The sequence below is a fragment of the Alternaria arbusti genome (assembly GCF_024043155.1).
Source record: "Alternaria arbusti strain BMP 1465 chromosome Unknown scaffold_8, whole genome shotgun sequence".
Classification (NCBI taxonomy): domain Eukaryota; kingdom Fungi; phylum Ascomycota; class Dothideomycetes; order Pleosporales; family Pleosporaceae; genus Alternaria; species Alternaria arbusti.
Window position 1 is genome coordinate 991,752 of NW_026249948.1, and position 20,496 is coordinate 1,012,247.

Genomic DNA, 20,496 nt, shown 5'->3' on the forward strand with positions numbered 1-20,496 from the left:
ACGTAGCGCAACGACGCGTCGCGCGAGTGGAGCGAAAGCACGTGGGGCATCCTGTCAGGGCACGTACCCCGCATGCCGTCTCTCGCCGCTGGACTGCATGACCTGGGAAAGACACGATGAGAGATAAAATGTGCTGAGTAGGCCATGAGGTGAATTGAGGGCGAGAGGGTTTGTGTGTGTCCCTTTGAGGCATGCACAGCCGAAGCGGATAGGCTACTCTGAGAGGGAAGGTGCCATCCTACGTAGCGAAGTCGGACAGCATTCAGCTCAATGTATACCTACGTACCCACCCTCGCGGCTTGGTACTCGTATTACCTTCACCGCAATACTGAAAGAAACATACAGCGTCCTTGCATTATCCTGTATTCACCACGATTCGTAGCACACTTCATGGCTAACCAGGCAGTCAACACATTTGAGGACCTCACTGGTGTCTCGACTTCCTCCTTCAGCAACCCGTATGATGCATTGATATCGGCATGTGAGGATGATCCGGTAAGATTCTTTAATATCTGATCTTTGCATGTACTTAGCAAACAACGCAGGTACGAATCCAAGAAAAGTACCAATTGCATCGGACCACGAGGAATGCGCAGCAAAAGGCGAAAATGCTCGATACGAGCTTCCAGGGCGTCAACATAGACCCCATACTCTTGAGACTGGAAGACCCCACTGTCGAACCTGGATTCAAAGATCCTCGCAACTGTTTCGTAAGAATGCTGATATACAACCTGCATCGATACGTGTACTTATCATGTGCAGGTATTCTGGGGCCGTCCTACAGAGCAAGTCAAGGATATGATCGCCCGAGTGCAGCAGGAACTGCGAACAGTAGCACCAAGTAGGCACAATATCATGGCTACCGTATTGCAATGCTAATGACAGCAGATCTATGGCTCATGCCCCGGGACAACCAGCACATTACAGTACTTGAGGTAACGCATTCGAAGACGGCACCAGAGATCCAGCAACTTGTCGATAGTGTGCGAGACAAGATACCTGCTATGGCCGACTATACCCACGAGCATCGCACGCGCCTCATTAAGCCTCTTATCGGGTACGATGCCTCGGCGATAGCGTTGAGCTTTGTACCTGCAGCTGGCGAGGGACTGCACTCTGGCCGTACGCCCGAGGACGACAAGTTCACTTACCACCATCTTCGCCGAGATATGTTCTCCATGTGTCGCGATGCAGGTCTTCAAGTGGAATCGCGATATGTCGTACCGTCAAGCCATCTCACCATCGGCCGCTTCATATATACCAAAGATCAGGAAGACGGAAACGGCTCGCTAGATCCTGAGAAGACGAAGGCTTTGATCGACAAGATCGAGGAGATCAACGCGTGGCTGCAGAAAGACTACTGGCCGGGACATAATGAAGGCAAGATACCTGCTGGTGGAGAGTTCAACGTGGGCCAGGAAAAGGGTTTGCATTGTGGGACGGGTCCCCTTTGGTATGGCGGAGGCGATGCAGTGCATCTTGGGAAGGGCTACTGAGCAGCGTGAGGTCTTTCAACAACATGTTGGTACCCGCTTGATGTTGGGAGGGCTTTTGTTGGGTCTACAGGTCGGGAGGTAGGTGTACGACTCTCAGCTGGGGGCGTCGTGATGTGCTGGCTAGATTTCGCGTCGCATTCTACCAGATGGTATCAAAAGACGGTCCATAAGGTAGACGCATACATTAAATTGGGACCTGTGAAGTTGTCGAGATCTATGCGTGTGTATGCAGCAAACGCCTCGAATCCTAGCCTCCCCTGTTGGCGGCGGAGCGACGGGGATGACGTGTGGCGTGTGGCTTGGTCAAAGCGCGTTCCTGAAGCTCCCCACGCAGCATCACAGACCCTGACGGTCAGGTTGTATCACGCTTGTTTCTGGTTTGGCTTGCATAGCTTTTGGACTGGACAGATCATCGAGGAATATACATTACACCGCGACCCGACTAAACTTGTCCTTATACTGTAGCCTGGTGACCTTTGCGACCCCGTGAGGCCCCATTGCTGCTGCCTCCCAACGTCTTCACGAATACGTGGCATCCACCTTCTGCCACTTTATATACCCCAAAATTCGATAGCGACCTTCTTCCACCACCAAGATGTTCAACCGCGATCGACTTCCAGGCCTTCCTGGTAGCTCCCCTCGGCCACCGCCTCGCAACGACGGTTACGGACGCCCACCTCCGCAACAGCAACCACCACAAGGACCTTCGCGAGGCCAAGACACAAGAATGGCGGGTTATGATGACCGGCCGCAACAACAGCGTATGCCCGCAAGGGGCCCTCCAGGAGGCGGTGGAGGCGGCGGCGGCGGTCCTCCACGACAGCTGCGGCCCATCAAGAGCCCAGGAGGCAACGCGTACGCTTTTGGCAACATGTATGTACAGTCAGCAGCAATGTAGCCTACAAGCCTCTTCAAACCCCAAATTTCTATATGTTCGGAACTCTTGGCTAACACCACAAAGCGTCGCAGTTTCCCCTCAAGACTTCCCACCAAACGCCGACGGCTCCGATATCTACATCATTGTTAACGGGAACTACGCACTCTCCGCACGACCAACACAAGGATGCAACCCGGGCGAGATTGGTCTCACAGATTTCCAGCGAACATGGGCCGGCATATCGCTTGGTCCCCAGGAGGTTGTTAACGCGGCACCATACGATCACTTTGCGTACAGCGGCGGAAAGTCATACTTAGGCGCAGTGGACGTGGAAGTCGGATTCGCGGGAAGGAAGACCACGGAGACACCTTACGACCAGGACGAGCTCGCTACCGTCTTCAAGAAGAGTTTCGAGAACCAAATCCTTTCGCCAGGCCAGCAGCTTGTGATCGATATCAAGAACATACCACTCAAGTTATCGATACGAACTGTGACGCTAGCGGATTTGTCTATGGAGAAAGACGAGGCCAACGCGCCTGCGATTACCGACCCTCGAGCTCGTGGCATCCTCACAAGACACACTCAGGTCGACTTCTTCAAGGATGCCAAGACAGATATCAAGTTAAAGGCGTCAGCGCGACGAGCAGCGGCAAACTCCATTATCCAGCCAGGCTTCAAGTTCGAAGACATGGGTATCGGTGGCTTGGATGCTGAATTCGGTGCCATCTTTCGACGAGCTTTCGCCTCCCGTATCTTCCCTCCGGGTATTCGGGAGAGGCTGGGTATCGATCACGTCCGCGGTATGCTCCTGTACGGACCTCCCGGTACGGGTAAAACCTTGATAGCTCGGCAGATCGGAAAGATGCTGAATGCGCGAGAGCCCAAGGTTATCAACGGTCCAGAGGTGTTGAACAAGTACGTCGGAGCGTCCGAAGAGAACATCCGAAAGATGTTTGCGGACGCAGAGAAAGAACAAAAGGAGAAGGGTGACGAAAGTGGTCTGCACATCATCATCTTTGACGAGCTTGACGCTGTATGCAAGCAAAGAGGTTCTGGCGCGGGTAGTGGTACTGGTGTAGGCGACAGCGTTGTCAACCAGCTGCTGTCCAAGCTCGATGGTGTTGACCAGCTACACAACATCCTCCTCATTGGTATGACGAACCGAATGGACATGATCGATGAAGCTCTTCTGCGTCCCGGTCGTCTCGAAGTGCACCTGGAGATTTCGCTGCCCGATGAGTCCGGCCGAGCCCAAATTCTCAAGATTCACACAACCAAGATGCGTAAGAACAACGTCCTTGAGCAAGACGTCAGCGTCGAAGAGCTGGCTAAGCTTACCAAGAACTTCTCTGGAGCTGAACTCAACGGTTTGGTCAAGGCCGCCACATCGTACGCATTCGGGCGACATATCAAAGACGGCACTACTGTCAAAGCAGACGTGGAGGATATCAAGGTCATGCGACAAGACTTCCTGAGTGCACTCGACGACGTCAAGCCGCTCTTTGGTGTCGCTGAAGAGGAACTCAGTAAGCGATTCCGTCACGGTATCATCCATTACTCTCCTTTCATCAGGGATATACTGGAGGATGGACGTCTATACATCAACCAGGTCAGAAAACCGGAATCGAGTCCGCTCCTCTCGGTTGCGCTCCACGGTCCTCCAGGTTCCGGAAAGACAGCGCTGGCTGCGAAAATGGCAATCGACTCAGGTTACCCATTCATCAAACTCATCTCGGCTGAAGATATGATCGGCTACAGTGAGATGCAAAAGGTTCAACAGCTGGATAAGGTTTTCCGAGACGCATACAAGAGTCCGTTGAGTGTCATTGTCATCGACTCGATCGAGCTCTTACTGGACTGGGTGCCGATTGGCCCTAGGTTCAGTAACACCGTTTTGGCTGCCCTAAAGGTCCTGCTTGCCAAGGAGCCACCAAAGGTATGTAGCCTCACTATCCCGCTTCTACTGTGTAATCCATCTAACAACCCTAGGATCGTCGCCTACTCATCTTCGCGACAACGACCGAACGCTCGGTACTCACACAGCTCGATCTCTTCGCCCGATTCGACGCCGAGATCGCCGTCCCGAACGTCAACACACAGTCCGAGCTGGCAGCCGTCCTGCGGGAATCCGGTGCCTTCTCTGATTCCGACCAACAGCGCGCCATCAGTGAGATCCAGGAGATGACAGGTAACACCGAAATTGGGGTTGGCATCAAGAAGATCCTCACCGGTATCGAGACGGCGAAACAGGACCAGGATGTACCTGGCCGCTTTGCTCGGGTCATGTCTCGTGCTATTGCTGCGAACCGAGGGTCAATATAGACTGGGGTTCAGGTTTGACGAAATAGTTGTGAACTTGTTCGAGATATGTCAGATGGAGTATCTGTAGATCTCTGCCACGACCACTATGATTATGGCTTTTGTAGATGCATGAAGCAAACTCAATAGAGACGATATACCACATCACAGTTACAGTCAAATCCCCTTTCACGCCTCAATGTACTCGCGCTTTCTTACACCTAACGTTCAAACGATATCCGCCTCACTTCCACCACAATCCCTGTTCAAGTACCATCATCCACGACACAACCTCGCTCACTTCTCGTTCGGAACCGTCCTCGGTACACAACATCCCTCTACATGCCCACTCACCTGCACAAAACCTGTCACTGTCAGACTACATTCCAATAACCTCACATACATCTGACACCCCGTACTCCTGATCTCAACAACACCCCCGGAAGACACGGCATCATCATGTCGTATCCCAGTAAGTCCAACCTACAAGTCCGTGGTTTCGGAGCTCGCCGCCGCGTTTTCCTTTCCTACTTCCCGAGTCGCACTTGGGCCGCCCTGCTTCCGAGTGGGCGAGACCGAGCCGTTGGGTGAACGAGCATGCGAGGTGGGGTCGAGGTCTAGGTGGGGCAGAGGTGCACGACATATGGTGGCTTGCGTCTGTTGGGTTGGAATACTGGTCTTAGATAGACGGTGGTGGGGCGAGATCTGAAACTCTAAACCGGTGTTGTTTTGTGTAACGGAATGGGCTAGCTGAGATCGGTTGGGACGTTGGGATGGGTCTACTACAGTTCGGTTAAGGGATGGCTAGCAACTGGCTAGGTTTGAGATCACAGCTACAGTGTTGGAATGGGGATCGGGCACGTGTACAGTGAGAAGGTCTACGAGTGCATCTTACAAATCCGCTGCAACGGTACACTTGAGCAAGATCAAAGTCACGGTTTCTTAACATTTCTCACGCTGAACCTAATTCAACAAGTGCATTTTGCATGCGTGCGAGTGGGTCACTCCGCTTGGAAGTGGATTTACATAAACACGTTAAGAAGAACGAAGACGCTACCCCAAAGAGACACTCGTGACTGGCGAGCCGTCCGTCCGTCCGTCTATCACATGATATGATGAGTTCATGACGCCGATCCAGAAGCAGTCCATTTCCCAAACCAAGGAGACGAAAACAGAATACGCAGCCTTGCTCAACACTTCATAGCCGCCGTTGAAGCCCCACCTTCCAGTCTTACATGTTCGACGAATAAGCAAGCGTACCAGCTTTCCAGCTCGCAGCTCGCCTCTGGCCCGTCGACCGTTGGCATGGACCACGCCAGCGCCGCACTATCCGAGTGCCTTGAGTCGATTGACAGCTGCCATTCGCTGAACGCTTGCATCGAACAGCGGGCCGGTCCGCGGTATATTTTTGGGAAAAGAAAAGCCGGCGTGTGGGTCGTTAAAGCAGCGAGGCCGTCTACCGAGAGTGGATCGTGAACGACAGTTCGCGTTTTGAAGTCTCCCGTAAGCGATTTGGAGACGTCCTGGGTTATAAAAGAAATGATAAAGTCGATGGTATCCGTAGAATTGTAAAGTGAACGTATGCCGCCCGTGTTTTGAGAAAATCCGAAAAGTTGTATGGTTGTATCATCCACAGGCCGTTAGGCGAATATCGTAAGAAGCGCAGAGAACTAGTAGTCAAGAGGTGCTGGGTATCGGCCTTGGGCGGTGCGGAACTGCTCGGGGTACTTTCGCGCCGCACGCTCGTTGAGAGAGCTACCAAATTGTCAGTCATGCTGTTCAAGTTTAGAGTCGCTGTTTACTCACTCCACGCGTTTCTGTGTGTATTGCAAATCTCTCTGCACGTCTTTCGCGGCTTTCATGCCGTCTGCGAAGCTCATGCGTGCGCCAGCTAGTCGGCGCTGAGCAAGTTGTTGCAGTTCGAGAAGCTCGCGATGCTTGGCGTTCAACTCGCCAGATCTGCACGTTGTGTCAGTTCCGCAAACGCAAACGAGTTCGCGCGAACTGTCGCGCGGAAATATGGTTTTTGAACTTACGTTTGTGCTTGCTTGGCTAAGCTGCGGTCTAGTGGCATTGGGTCGAATGAGCCGTTTACACGGCTGCCCATGTAATCGAGAAGATCTACGCTCGCAGAGCCACTGCTCGAATCGTAGTCGCTTGCGCTACCGGCATAGTTGCTGGAAGTCGCCGACGGCTCGTAAGAAGGTACGCCGGATGTTGTGACGCTGGACGGAGCTTCAGGTGGTGATACTGCTCCACGTCCGTAGCCATGGTGTTGGGGCGGGTAGTAGAAGCCCGGCTTCTGTGGCATGTTGATCGGGTAAGAGGATTGGGGCAATTGGTAGAACGAGTGGGTGGCAGCCATTTTGGGTAGCGTTTAGATCTCTGGTGGGTGTTGAGAAAAGGTTGGGTAGTGTGTCGGCGTGAAGCTCAAGTGGTATGATAGGTTGAGTTATTGATGAGGCACTGGATGTGGCTCAGGACAGGGCTTGAATGTAGTGCAATCTAGTGATATCTCTAAAGAGGTGAGTGAATACAGAAGCAGAAGGGAAGCTCGTAGGGCCTGTGAAAGGGCCTCTTTTTATACCCTTCAGCCAGAGACGTACTAGGAGCATGCTGGTCAACGGGGCAATGCTCTGACCCCTTCATGCCGGCTCAAGCTCGCGACCCCGCCCTTGTGGTGATAAAGGTGCATAGTCTTACGTCCACTGAGGTCTGTTTCCGCTAGAGCCGGCTTGATGAGCGTCATTTAGACTGGGCTGGATGAGTGTCCTTGGCCGTGGACGGCAGCCGATCCACGATGCCTCGGAGCGATACTGGATGCTAAATGTGCCAATTGGTCAGGACAAGAGACTAGTAGACAAAAGGGCCAGCTCGTATCAGCATAGAAGGTTCAGCGGAGCGAATTGGCGTGCAATGGCGAAAGGTCGCGTCTGTGGAAGCAGTACCGTCGATGGCCGGCATCAGTGCGTTGCTAAAGGCAGCAAGGCAGAGTAAGCGCAGCAGACGCAGACGCCAACGCCGTGTAAAAGCAGCGCCGGTGGAGCTATGTACATGCATGGGTAGTCTGCCGGACGGCCATGCTAAGTGTTGTCAAGTTGATGCGTTGGCTCGACAGCTGCCAGCGCCTTTGAGCATGCAATCTGGAACGGGATGCGGAGGATCAGACATTGCATGACACCAGTGGCGGGGATTGTTTGCACGCAACTGTAGGAGAAAGATTGCGCGCGCCGACATGCAGCGCAATGGGAGGACGGCATTTCCTGGAAAAATGTCATGGTCACGGCCATGGAAGGTCGTGGAGGAATATTCGGGTCCTAGCAGTAGCCCCGCCAGCTCTTGCCCCTCGTTGGGTCGGTGCGTCATCCTTGCGAGCAGCACGACCGACAGGCCCTTTCACCGGCAATTGGCCATGGACGCGAAGACCACGCCTGACTGCAGGACACACTTGGCTCTTGATGCCTGAAGCCGATGTGCAATCCCTGCACTGCGTAACCACGCACGACACCTCACACACACCCGCACACGTTCCAATGGCACGTCAACCATAAAGTAAGAGCAAATCTAGTGGCGGTGAAGGATTCTGTCTAGCTCCAGCCCATGACATGTGATCGGCTCGGTATGCGCCTAACGCCCTTGCATATACCGTCCAGCCATCTCTGGTGTGGCGACTGCCACTACGCGACCGTTTTGGGTAAGCTACGACTTCGGAGAGTCCGCATCATGAAAGCGGAAGCCCTTTTCATGATTACAGCCCAAAACCGATGACAACTATTCGGAGCACCATCTAGCAGTCACGGTCAGCTTGTGCTCATACGACCCGCTGCACTGGTGCCTCGATGGCGTTTTACGAGCCGATCCGGTATCACGACTCTCAAAGACAGCCATGTGAGTTGCGCGTGGTCGCTACTCGAAGTCACGGTCGTACAAGATTCCCGGTATCTGGCTCAGCCACGGACCCAGTTCACGCCAATGGAGCATTGTATCAGTCTTCCGAGCCACTCATATGCAGGAACTATGCGCCGAACCCGGTATGCAATGTCGGTAACACTACACTATTAGCACAGATGCGCTACCAGGATGCTCTCCAGAAGCGCGACCCGTTGTTTGGGCTTCGTTAGGCACGGCGTTCGGGTGGTTAGCTCTCAGTATGACACCTCGGCGATCATATCCACGCGTATGGGCTGACGCTCGCCTATGCTCGCTGGTTATAGATAAGGTCACTTTGACAGCGGGAGCCACTCAAAGTCGCTTGCAGTGGTGGAAGCTTGTCGTTCGGGGAATTGATGCACCTTGGGCACGGGTCTCCCGGCATAGCCATGGTTGTTGCTGACATAGTTCAAGACAGTCTCGAAATCAAAGCCTCCTGACACACGGGGTAGAAACGCTGCTGCTCATAAGCTATGATCATTCCTGAGATGTTCATATCGCACTGCGAATTCCATTTATACAAGTCACACAGACGAAGTTCACTTAGGTTGATTGTACTGACAAGCAATCTTGCGTCTTCCACATGATTAGAGCTCCCATGATCACAATGACCCGCAATGGGGGTTGCAAAAATTCCGCATGCTAAAGAATTCTCATACAAATTTCCATCTTCCTAGTAGCATACGCTATCTTAGAGACTACTCACTTACTAGATTACAATAGTGTGTATGCAGCGAACCTTGCAAATGCGACACGCATTGTTACCAGCCCTCGTGCCCGCCGCGTCCAAAAGGCTCAATCAAATGACGAAGCCTGGTTCTAGGCCTGGGGGCAAATGTAAGTAGCGCGGCTCTGAGCTTCTCCACGCTTTGTGGCGGTGCGAGTCTGAAGACGATAGTGACCCCCAGTACGAATCTGACTCCCAATCCGGCACCCAAGCCTCCACCTCGATACCGAGCTCTTGTAGACGGCTAATGGGGCCTCCGGCCCAGTCCTTCTCAATTGGGCGACCAATTTCGTCCAGCGTAACCTTTCGCAGTTCGGAGAAACCACCGTGGTGACGTCGCGCGAAAATAATACCATCCGTTATGTTCCAGATGCTGTCTTCCACGTCGTCGAGACGAGTGATGACCAGTTCTTCCAGAGTGCCAGGCAGTATATCGCCTACCTCTGCCATTGGTCGCTCTTCCGAGGGACCTGTTAGCAGGTAGTGGGGCAGTTCGAGACGACGTAGCTTAGTAAAGCAGCTGTAATCTGAATGATCGAGTCTTCCAACGTACCATCGATCCTCACAGCCCTTTTCTGATATGCGAAAGGCCAAGCTCTTTAGTGTATCCGTTAGACTCGAAAGCTGCTCCGTGACGAAATGATAAAGTGGCTCGTCTAGGTGATCGTTGTACATCCACTGGTCGTACAAGCTGTGTTTGACCACCGCCCTGTATTCCTGTGGGCTATCTCGGTCGGCTTGCTTAACTATTACGTTAGAGAGGCAAATTTCCAATTCTCTGAGAGACGAGAAGCGCGAGAGGAAATCGTTGGTCTTCTCGGGATCTTCAGATTTGAACTGAGAAGTACACATGTCCCATGTGAGTGTATCGATAGAGGATGTAAGGTTGTCCGGGACTTTAGTGTCTTCTAGAAGGCGGCAACCGCGACCTATGTGCAGAACCTTGAGCGATGGTAACTCACACCAAGACCACTCAAAAACTTGGGCGTTGAAGTGCAGTTCTTTGAGCTTCGCCAGTCCCTCCGGGTAAGATGAGCTTTGAGGCCCAAAGATCATCTCAAATGGGCTGATTGCATCCGTATAGCGTTGATAATCGTATTCGTGGCGGTACGATTGCTCTTCAGCCAATACCTCAAGCTTCAACACCTCCAGCTCAGACGTCTGCTCTAGGATGAACCCAACCAGGGCGCATTCGTTGACTCGCCCCAGTGAAGAGTGAGGCATGAGAGGCCCTTGAGGGGACATCAGCGATGGCTCGACAGTAACCATACGATCTTCTGGATGTAGTTCAAGACTGCGTACAATCTTTCCTAGTTCTGGCTTTTGGGCCAGAATGTGTGCTAAAGCTGCAATGCCGCTGGGTTCATCAGGTGAGATCCGATCGGGGACACGGACGGCGCGCCAGAGTAGATCTTGAGCGACGAGCTCCATCTTTTTAGATACCAATGCTAGCGCGCGTAGACTTTCGCGATCTAGATCAGACCCAACCTTGATGAGCAGTTCGTTTGGGAGTTTCTCCATGGTTGAGTTTTCTATGTGTATCGCGATGGTAATGATTAATTCCCGATCCAAATGTCGAGGTCACTTGAAGTTATGAGAGACGATGAATAGGGAATAGAGAATATATGTCTAATATACTTGGAGGTTTACAGCCCTGGAGCAGACCTCATTGTGAATGGGACCACTGACAGCAAACGGGTGGCGCTGTTCGCAAGCAACACCTCTTCGCCGAAAACAGTTTTTGATAAAAAAGAAGTTTCATACTGCTAGCGCATCTTCTCATCCAAGTGATTTGGTTCAACTCAAGTGAATGCGAGTGCAGCAGAATGACGGATATAGATGTGCATGTCCTCTCCAAAGTGGGGCGGGATTCTCCACACCACGCTAACGCGGGTAAATTACCCCGAGCCCGAAGACGGCGTCATTGCTGTCTCCCACAACAGCCACAATGACTCTCTAGCCAGTTCGACATGGTTCCGAGAAGGCCTTGCGTCCATTCGCGCAATGGCATATGAGTGGAGGAGACAGGTGGTGGTGGCGCCCAGTTGACACGGTGAACGACCGAATGGCGCCCCGCATCTTCTTCCCGCCATCGCGGAGCAACAATAGCGAGCGAATCCAACTGCCGAGCGTCACGTTGGAGTCTGTATGATCGCCTAACTCCGGTGTTGTAAGTACATATCATCGTATACATCCTCGCCAGCCCTCGAGAGTAGCAGCGTCTATTCACTTGTGCGACTTCCTTAACATGGCACTAGATTCTCTCCTTCACCTGCCGCCCTACCTCTGGCTTTCACTAGTCCTCGCAGTACCCCTCGCAACATTCCTTCACGATGTCTGGGTATGGCTCCGAATGCCCCCAGGACCCACGCCTCTCCCGTTTCTCGGCAATAAGCTTCAGCTGCCCAAGTCAAAGCCCTGGATCGAGTTCCAGAGATGGTCCAAGATATACGGTCCCATCTTTACGATATGGATTGGCCGCAAGCCTACGGTCGTCATATCTGACCCGAACATCGCTGTCGAGCTGATGGAGAAGCGGAGCACAAAGTACTCGTCGCGACCACGTATGGTAGTCATGGGGGAGATACTGTGGGACAATGCTAGTATACTAGTACAGCCATATGGTAAAGAGTGGAGTGTGCGAAGGAAGTTGCTACACCAGGCCATGACTCCTAAGGCTCTGAGGCTATACAAGCCGGTCCAGACCGCAGAGGCATCACGATTATGCTACCAGCTGCTCGAAAGCCCTGCGAATTGGGAGAAGCTCCTCGAGCGCTTCACCTCTAGTATCGTATTCTGTGTCGCATACGGACATCGCATCGATTCGCTCAATGCCAACGTTATCTACCAGCGCTTCAAGTTCATGCATGTCGCTGCGTCGCTCAACGTACCCGGAAAGTACCTCGCCGAGTCATTCCCTATCCTCAAGCACGTTCCCGATGCACTGGCACCTTGGAAGGCCGACATAAAAGCACGCGGTCGCGAGGAAGCAGCTGCAAACATGGCTTTGGTGGATGTTGTACGCTCGGATCTAGCGAGGGCAAAAGTCCAGGGTGACGATATCCCAGATTCGCTGTGCAAGCTTCTTCTAGAACTGCGAGAGAAAGAGCACATCCCGCTGTCAGATCGAAACTTCTCCTACATCCCAGCATCTCTCTTTGGCGCTGGATCTGATACTACGGCATCGACTCTATGCACCGCCTTCCTGGCGTTGGTCACCCATTCTGAGAGCTTACATGCCGCCCATCATGAGCTGGACACTGTCATTGGCGTCGATCGTAGCCCTACATTCGAAGACGAAGCGAGCCTTCCATACATTCGCGCTCTCGTCAAGGAAGTTCTGCGCTGGCGTCCTGTCGCAGTCCTAGGTGGCACACCCCATGCATCCACAGAAGACGATCGTTACGAAGGCTACTACATCCCTTCCGGCACCACCGTTCTAGGAAACTCGTGGGCCATCAACCTAAACGAGGAGTATTATCCCAACCCACACCACTTCGACCCCACGCGCTTCCTCGACGAAGCGCTCACTCAACGCTCCAAGACTCCCACACCACTTACGGGCAAACCTCATCCGGCGAAATCAGGACACTCTTCGTTTGGATGGGGAAGGCGCATCTGTCCTGGCGCCAACCTCGCGGAGAACAGTTTGTACATTGCGCTGGCGAAGATTCTGTGGGCATTCGACATCCAGCCCAAGGAAGGTGTCAAGTATGATACCTTTGCGTATACGGAGGGCTTCAACATTCGGCCGCAGAAGTTTGAGTGTGAGATTCGCGTCAGGAGTGAGGCGCATAGGCGAGTGTTGATGGAAGACTTGAAAGCTGCTGAGGATGTATTGGAGAAGTTTACGCCTTTCCAAGAATAGTCAATTTCACATAGTTGAGGCATAGACGTGTAGAAGACCGTTTGTGTTACTAGGTTGATGAATCGTATTCAATCGTAAGATCATATCTATCTCTACTTAAACTACATATCCAGACGTAGCAAGTGTGACAAGTGCCGTGTCAATCGTTCTGTCCCAAAACGAAGTCAAATCCATGCCACCCAGTATAACCCATATCCGAGTCAAAGCTTAGGATCCAAAGACCGAAACGCCGTCGCCATGCAGGTAATCCAAGATGCCGTACACCTAATCCCAACTTCACGCTCCGAACAGGACAGCAACACCGACTGCCAAGACGACAGCCAGTAGACTTCCACTCTCTTTCACACCAGCACCAGTGCTCTGCACTAGAGGCTCTGTGCTCAGTTGCTTCCTCCCCTGCGCACCGGAGACACCATTCGCACGATCGACACTTGCAATCGCGGGTCCCACGTTGAAGAAATCGACCATGACAAAGCTCGCCGGCTTTCCATAAACAGTCGTACATTCCTGGACGGCCTCGCCCAAGCTACCAAAACCGGTTTCCGCGTTCGTTACGTTCGCATACGTCTCGTTGGGCGACTGGATGCCAAACAACTGCGTCTCGTACAAGAAGTGGTTTTGCAGAAACATGCGACCGGATTCGAGAGCCGTGGACGGATTTCCCGCGACGGCGGAGGGGCGAGACGGGTTACAGGAGTAGTTCGAGGGTGAAACGTTCTCAAAGTCGTTCTCGAAAACGTAGGTGAATTGGTCCATGAGGTATGGAAACTCCGCGGAGGGCTCATCCAGGCTAGCGACGAAAGACATGAGGCGCGTGTTGTTGCCGATGAGGGTGTCGAGCGTAGGCCATGTTTGCGGTACGGTGCTTTGGTCTGGCGGGCTGTAGGCGAGCTTGTCGAGACCCGAGGAAGAGAAGACGCCACCGAGATCAGCGGGTGAGGCGTTGTCTGAGTTTACGAGGATGAGCGTTACGACGTCGTTTGTGTTGGCGTCCATCCAGGTTTTTATCTCGCCGAGCCAGCTTTCTAGTGTGCCGGCGTCGAGCAGGTCGCAGCTGCTGTGGCACAGGTGCCAGGCTGCGTTGCCACTGTCGTTGGATTTGTGGACTTGGCCGGTGAGGAGGCGCACGCCGGCGTCGAGTTGTATTGTTGTGTTGTAGTAGTGGTTGCCGGATGTGGAGAAGGATGTCTCTTTGTTGCGGAGGAAGGGCGAGTTGTGTGCGCCTAAGTAAGTGATGTTGTTGTATGGCCGCGTGCATAGATCGGGTGAGTTGTTGCATGCATTTTGGGCAGAGGCGGGTGTGTAGAATAACGGCAAAAGAGCCGCAGCTTGGAGTAGTATGCTTCTTGAGAACATGTTGTGAGAGTTGTGTATAGGATGGTTCTCTCTTCGTATGGTAGGCTTAGTAGCCGTTGGTCGTGGTCGTCGTCAAACGGAAGTCGTAAATCGTATGCAGGGAAGATCAAGCAGTCAATCAGATACTCCCAAACGAGGTGAAGGACGATATCGCTCGATGTATAAAACCGTTGTAAAAAGCAAAATGAGTTACACAAGAAGCATCAGACCCTAGGGTCACATCTGCTATTATACCATTACGCAGCAGTCGTCTCAGCCTAGCCACCCAGACCCGTATACAGTAATCATTTGCAAACAGCTGGTAGCTGGGCCCCAAGAGAAAAAAAGTGGCGCGCTACCAACCATCAAACTGCCACAAACTGCCACAAAGAGTGGAGCCACGTGGAGCATTTTCACAAACGGCCTTCTCGTACTCTTGCACAGCCCACGCAGCGACGCGGACAAACTGGTGCAAGAGTTTCAGGCCTCGTCACCCCCCGGCCAACCGAGAGCCGCCGCGACGCAGTCGAAACATGGGTTTGATGCATTAATTGGCGACATCGGGTTCTGGGAAGTCCGTTGCTGGCGGGACATGGCAGTGGCAGACGACCAAGACTGCCGTGGGAAGGGCGTTACGCGTCCGCGCGCGGCATGGTGATGTCAGGTTGTCCGATTTTCCATGGACACGACGATCTATTGTTGGAGTGGCGGGCTGCGGCTGGTGGCTTGGCACGTGCATCCGGCTGCACTGGCTCCCGGTAGCGTCGATCTGCTAGCCCTGTCGCGTTGTTGAGTGTTGATGATGATGGCAGACGCGATGATGAGCAGAGATGGGATTGAGATCTACAGCTAATCAAAAGTAAATATGAAGCATATAGCAGCTTCGACGTCTCTCTCGTGCGGCGACTGAGCATCGCAACACCATCGCGACTTCTGCGCGCGGAACATCACACCACACCGCTGCCCAACCAGCCACGTCGAAAAAAGTCCGTTGGCCCTCCAACCTCATCGACCGCCAATTCATCATCATCAACACTCGTCAATCGTCATCATCCTCGAGATACCCACAAAATCTCTCCAGATTCCACGCGTCCACCTCCACAAACACGGCCAATCACCAGCCGCCTCACCATGGTAACCTACCGCGCTCCATCGTCCCTGCCGTCCACCGAACCGTCCCCCTCGCTCGCACCACCTACTTTGTCATGGCTATCGGGCTCCTGGAATGTAACCCACTCCACGCTTCCTATGTGGAAGAAATCGCGCAACGTACGCATTACCTACACGGCCATTCCCGACACGCAGCCCGCGCAAATCGACGACGTCGTCACGTACCAATCCCTCGGCTCTGAGAAAATCAAGACGGTGCATGGTGTGGACAAGCCGTTTGACGTACCGAATACCGCATCAACGCCAGACGCAGAGGGAAGTGACGGCGTAGCGAGTCTAGGATACAACTGGCGCGGCAAGGGATGGCTTGTGATTGCGACGAGCAAGTGGGAAATACTGGGTTATGGTGATGAGGAAGGGACAGGCAACGGTTGGGTTGTCACCTACTTCGCGAAGACGCTGTTCACCCCTGCGGGCGTAGACTTCTATTCGCGGAACGGCAACCTGACGCCTCAGACGGTTGAGGGTATCAAGGCCGGGCTTGCTGGACTGGGTGGTGAGGTCGCAAAGTTGGCAGGCGAGGTGTTTGAGGTCAAGATGGATGGGGACAGGAAGGACTAAATATGGAGGACATGATGGAGTGATCCGCACATTCAGCTATATACCCCGGGCATGAGATGAGGCCCATCGAGTTGCTAGCACGAAGGTACCACAGCAAGACAGAAACCCCTTGTTCTAAGCCGCCATAAGGTCTAAAAGACTCCACCCACGTGTGGTACCTTGGAGGATACATGCTAATAAAGAGTTAGCTAAAGATTTTGAAATGTACTCGTGAAGGCTACTTTACCCTGAGTCGTTCAATCGAGCAGATTGAAAGAGGCACTTGCAGCACTCGTATGCGTCCGGCTCATCTGTTGGCTGTGCTCTGGCTCAATGTCGAGTTCCAGCAGTAGATTTGTGTTCTTGGAAACATTTCCTGCTTTCACTGGCGAAATCTCGATAAGCCTGTCGTCTGAAGCGGAGATGCCAGCCTGGGGTGTAGATGCCCTACGGGCGTGGTATTCGGCCTCCTCTGCTTTCATCTTTGCAAAGGCTCGCGCGTCATCTTCCTGGACACCACCGCCATTAGCGTATACATCCCACTGCACGGTACTGCAGTCCGATAGCCCTGGAGTCGTCATGCGTGCAGTAGGCGCGTCGGAGCGCACAGCACGTCTAGAGGTCGCAGGCAGTGTGTCTTCGAGCATCAAGCTTCGCGTGTTTGGCCGAGCTCCACGAAACGACGTTGCCCCGTTTGCTGGTTTCAGCGTTGATTTGACGCCTCCACTGCGCCGCTCACACATGTGGCACTTGCAAGGATCGCAGCACTCCGCGACGCAAGGATGACCACAGGCCTCGACACGCTTGGAGCACTTCTGTGTGCAGTTGATCATGTCGTGCTCGAAGGAGTGACATGGGTACGGGCAGCGATGACCACACGGCAACGAGCCTTCGCACTTGATGTCGCAGCCGCCTTTGATGAGATCGAAATCTTCGGGCACTTCGCACCATATTTTGCGTCCGTGGTTACGGCATTTCAGCGGGAACTGATAACCCACGCGTCGCTCTTGGCCTGTAGCTGGCTTGGACTTCTTGTTTTTGAACATGATATCAACCACAGAAGCCCACGTACCACTCTCGCAGGCTAGAAGCTCTGCGTTCCCGAAGATGTAGAAGCCACGCTTCGCTCGAGAAAGCGCGACACAAGCTCGGTTTTCAGAGCTCAGGAAGCCAATGGAGTGCTTGTGATTCGACCGCACCAAAGAAAGAAGGACGATGTCGTTTTCCTCGCCCTGGTAACTATCCACTGTGACAACCTGGATGCCGGGGTACATTCGCAGATTCGGATGCGCCCTTATGTCTCGGAGGATCTGCTTGCGTTGGCCATTGTAAAAGGTCAAGATGGTAATCTTGGTGGCATCTACACCGTTGAGGACTAGGTAGTCGAAGAACTGAACGATCATCTTTGCCTCGGCTGCGTTTACGGCCGACATGTTGGCGTCGCGGGAGTCTTGCCACTCATGGCAGAAGAAGAAGCTGTTGTTGCCGCCCATGCCCTCGACTGGGGGACGATTATCGAGATTTTTCACGCTCTTATGATCCTTGAGCGTATCCTGGTAGATGGGGTACAAGAGACGTCGGATCTCTGGAATCATACGACGTTGTCGTGTAAGTGTCTCGAAAGCGACGTTGTTCCAGACTAGACGCTCGAACAATGACAGGTTCAAGAAGTATGGCTCGTCTTCGAATGCACGTACTTGGGTGTGCGGTCGCAGCTGTTGATGATCGCCGACCAGGATAAGATGTTCCATGCTTGGAAAACAAGCAGCAGTGACAGGTGCCTCCAGTGTCTCGGCCGCTTCCTCGACGATACAGATGCGTGGCCGAAGAGCGCAAAGTAGAGCGCGGTACTTTGCTAGACCAGTCGTAGTGCAGCCGATGATGCGTGCTTTGCTGAGAACCCGCACGTCTTCTTCCCACATACCTACCTTACGTTGGAAGACTGCTTCTTGATAGCCTTTAGCAATCTTGCGGATTTCAGTAGCAATCAGTTTCTTGGCACTTCGCTTGAAGTAGTTGTAGATGGTGCCGCGCTGGGTAGCGGGAATCATCGTCAGATCATCCGTCTTCCGCAAGATGTCGGCAATATCGGCATTGTTCAGCGACGCTCCAGTGCCTTTGTAGTTGTCACGTAGCAAAACCACTTGTCCATGGAGAGCTTCGATATCGTCGTCGTCCTGAGCCACGGCTTCTGCCTCGAGTTCCTTCAATTGCTCGACCTCCAGGTCTTCTTCTTCGTATCCCCAGTCGAACTGGTCTGGCCCAATCGGACGATCGCACGGAGTCAGACATCTTCCAAGCCATTGCTCCATCAATATTCCTGGACTATCGGTCGATGAACCCCCCATAGTATACTGTGAGTCCATTTCGAGCGATTCGGCCTGCTCCTTGGTCATCAACCCCAGACTCTGCAAGACTTTATGATCGAGAGGTCCTTTGTTAGCTTCCAGAGGTGCCAGTAACAGCTGACATTGAACCGTCAGCTTCCTCAGTGCGATAGTAGCTTGAATCTTCTGACTGCCTGGCTGTTTTTGCTGGGGTAGATCCTGGCGGACTTCGAACAAAGTTCGCTTCTTGATCTCCTTGTCCTTACTCCTGCCTCCCAGTCGAATGTAGTTGGGCTCGAACTGTGATGTATGTCTGAGCAGCTGATCGAGAGCGTGGTTTGTCTGTGCAGTAACAATGATAGGGGCGTCATCTCTGCGCAGGTTATCGCGGGCGATCTGCAGTGCCACGACAGACACGAATGTCTTTCCTGTTCCCGGGGGGCCTTGCACAATAGCCAACTCGCTTGTCAACATCCGTTTCAAAGCCTTGCTCTGAGAATTGTCGAGGGTGTGCGAGGACATGGTAGGCCAATCCTCCAATACGTTAATGTTTTCGTATGCTGTGCTCTCCTCCATGCTGACGAGGGAGCTTAGATTGACGAAAGGGTTATGCTTGATGTAACGTGGAGGCTCAACCTCCTGCTGGACATGCACCAGATACTTCGACAGCGGGAACGGCTCTCTCATGAGGTGCTGAAGAGCAAGTAGAGTATGTCTGCTGGCTTCGAAGAAGCTGCTCCGACACTCCACCATGATCCATTTGCGCATTGGATCTATCTCTTGATCCTCCGGACGCGCGAAGAAGAGATCGATCTCAGGCGGATTTTGCTCTAGCGCAGATAGGGGGCGGGCTGCGACTACGGCAAGAACGCATTGGGTTTGAAAGGCATCGTCGGTAGGCGACAAGGCAACAAGGGTTCCAGTTATCAATCTCTTGGACTGCTCCCATCTGCATTTGTTAGCCAGTACCCAGCATTAGAACGCATGCCATGGCTTACCGAATATGCTTCTTGACTCGGTTGAGTGAGAAGGCAACACGCGTTGCGAGTCCTCGCGGAGAAAATACCAGTGATGTGATATAGACGGGATCGTAGATTCCAATACTCTGGTCGCTGTATTCCGCCTCATCCTTGAAAGGTTCTGCACGAACCTCGCCAATGATGTCGCGGAGTGATCGGACTGCATCCTCTCGTAGGATGTCGTACTTGGTTCCCAGATATTCTTCTTCGTCCTTGTATGCACCTTCTGGCTTGTGTGGGCGAATGGTTTCGTCAACCTCGATGAGTGCCTCGTTGCCGTTCTTGATATCAGATTCTGGGCGTAATATTTCCCAGGGACTAGGGATCTCGGGCTTGTCTAGCCATGACCCGCCAGCGACTTGAAGCTTGGCTAGCTCGAAGTACTCACGTATATCGTTGTTGGGCCTGGGCCGTCCGGACCTGGGAATATCGTTGTGAGGGATGTAATTGGGTTCGGAAAAGCTGGAAGGCATGCCCCGGAACCGCTCAGTAAGATCGGCATTCACTTCTTGATCTAATTTGATTTTAGCGTTGTTCATTTTGGTTTTTAGTAGAAGCGAAGGTGAAAGCTCTCCGTGAGATGTATGCGGAGCTCGTGTTGCTGCCGCGAAACAGGATGCGAGACAAGACTTACCTTCATACTCCAATGCTTCCAGGCTTGCGTACGTATTGTTGTTTTGCAGTGCTTGCGGATTTCTGTGAGATGCCGTGCTGCCGGTTGCCCATTGGTTGGCTCGCTTTGACCTGAGACGACCGCCTCGCCCCATGTTTGATCGTGATTGTTCGTCAACGAGAGGATGCAATACGTGCTGAGATATGAAGTGATAGACGATGGGTGAGGACGCAGCTCTGGAGAGCTATGTTGTTGTGGCCTGCGACGTGAAGCTCGCGCGGTGAGATGTAAACATG

The 20,496-nt window shown here is 53.0% G+C and overlaps 8 protein-coding genes across 8 annotated transcripts; 4 read left to right on the plus strand and 4 right to left on the minus strand.

Moving 5' to 3' along the window:
* Positions 1-390: 390 nt before the first annotated feature.
* J4E86_006716 (uncharacterized protein) lies at positions 391-1,496 on the plus strand (the record flags this gene model as incomplete). Its single annotated transcript, XM_051447240.1, has 4 exons — positions 391-495; positions 546-710; positions 763-841; positions 889-1,496. 4 exons carry the CDS (start codon positions 391-393, stop codon positions 1,494-1,496), a joined length of 957 nt encoding a protein of 318 aa, XP_051301725.1.
* Positions 1,497-2,091: 595 nt separating this feature from the next.
* On the plus strand, positions 2,092-4,695 carry J4E86_006717 (uncharacterized protein; the record flags this gene model as incomplete). The annotated part of the gene is made up of 3 exons (XM_051447241.1): positions 2,092-2,369; positions 2,458-4,309; positions 4,363-4,695. The coding sequence occupies 3 exons, from the start codon at positions 2,092-2,094 to the stop codon at positions 4,693-4,695; spliced, it is 2,463 nt and encodes an 820-aa protein (XP_051301726.1).
* Positions 4,696-6,341: 1,646 nt separating this feature from the next.
* J4E86_006718 (uncharacterized protein) lies at positions 6,342-7,036 on the minus strand (the record flags this gene model as incomplete). The annotated part of the gene is made up of 3 exons (XM_051447242.1): positions 6,342-6,426; positions 6,478-6,630; positions 6,708-7,036. The coding sequence occupies 3 exons, from the start codon at positions 7,034-7,036 to the stop codon at positions 6,342-6,344; spliced, it is 567 nt and encodes a 188-aa protein (XP_051301727.1).
* A 2,364-nt stretch (positions 7,037-9,400) lies between these two features.
* Positions 9,401-10,849, minus strand: J4E86_006719 (uncharacterized protein; the record flags this gene model as incomplete). The annotated part of the gene is made up of 1 exon (XM_051447243.1): positions 9,401-10,849. One exon carries the CDS (start codon positions 10,847-10,849, stop codon positions 9,401-9,403), a length of 1,449 nt encoding a protein of 482 aa, XP_051301728.1.
* A 727-nt stretch (positions 10,850-11,576) lies between these two features.
* Positions 11,577-13,196, plus strand: J4E86_006720 (uncharacterized protein; the record flags this gene model as incomplete). The annotated part of the gene is made up of 1 exon (XM_051447244.1): positions 11,577-13,196. One exon carries the CDS (start codon positions 11,577-11,579, stop codon positions 13,194-13,196), a length of 1,620 nt encoding a protein of 539 aa, XP_051301729.1.
* A 276-nt stretch (positions 13,197-13,472) lies between these two features.
* On the minus strand, positions 13,473-14,552 carry J4E86_006721 (uncharacterized protein; the record flags this gene model as incomplete). The annotated part of the gene is made up of 1 exon (XM_051447245.1): positions 13,473-14,552. The coding sequence occupies one exon, from the start codon at positions 14,550-14,552 to the stop codon at positions 13,473-13,475; it is 1,080 nt and encodes a 359-aa protein (XP_051301730.1).
* A 1,110-nt stretch (positions 14,553-15,662) lies between these two features.
* On the plus strand, positions 15,663-16,262 carry J4E86_006722 (uncharacterized protein; the record flags this gene model as incomplete). The annotated part of the gene is made up of 1 exon (XM_051447246.1): positions 15,663-16,262. The coding sequence occupies one exon, from the start codon at positions 15,663-15,665 to the stop codon at positions 16,260-16,262; it is 600 nt and encodes a 199-aa protein (XP_051301731.1).
* A 236-nt stretch (positions 16,263-16,498) lies between these two features.
* Positions 16,499-20,126, minus strand: J4E86_006723 (uncharacterized protein; the record flags this gene model as incomplete). Its single annotated transcript, XM_051447247.1, has 2 exons — positions 16,499-19,517; positions 19,567-20,126. 2 exons carry the CDS (start codon positions 20,124-20,126, stop codon positions 16,499-16,501), a joined length of 3,579 nt encoding a protein of 1,192 aa, XP_051301732.1.
* Positions 20,127-20,496: the final 370 nt, after the last annotated feature.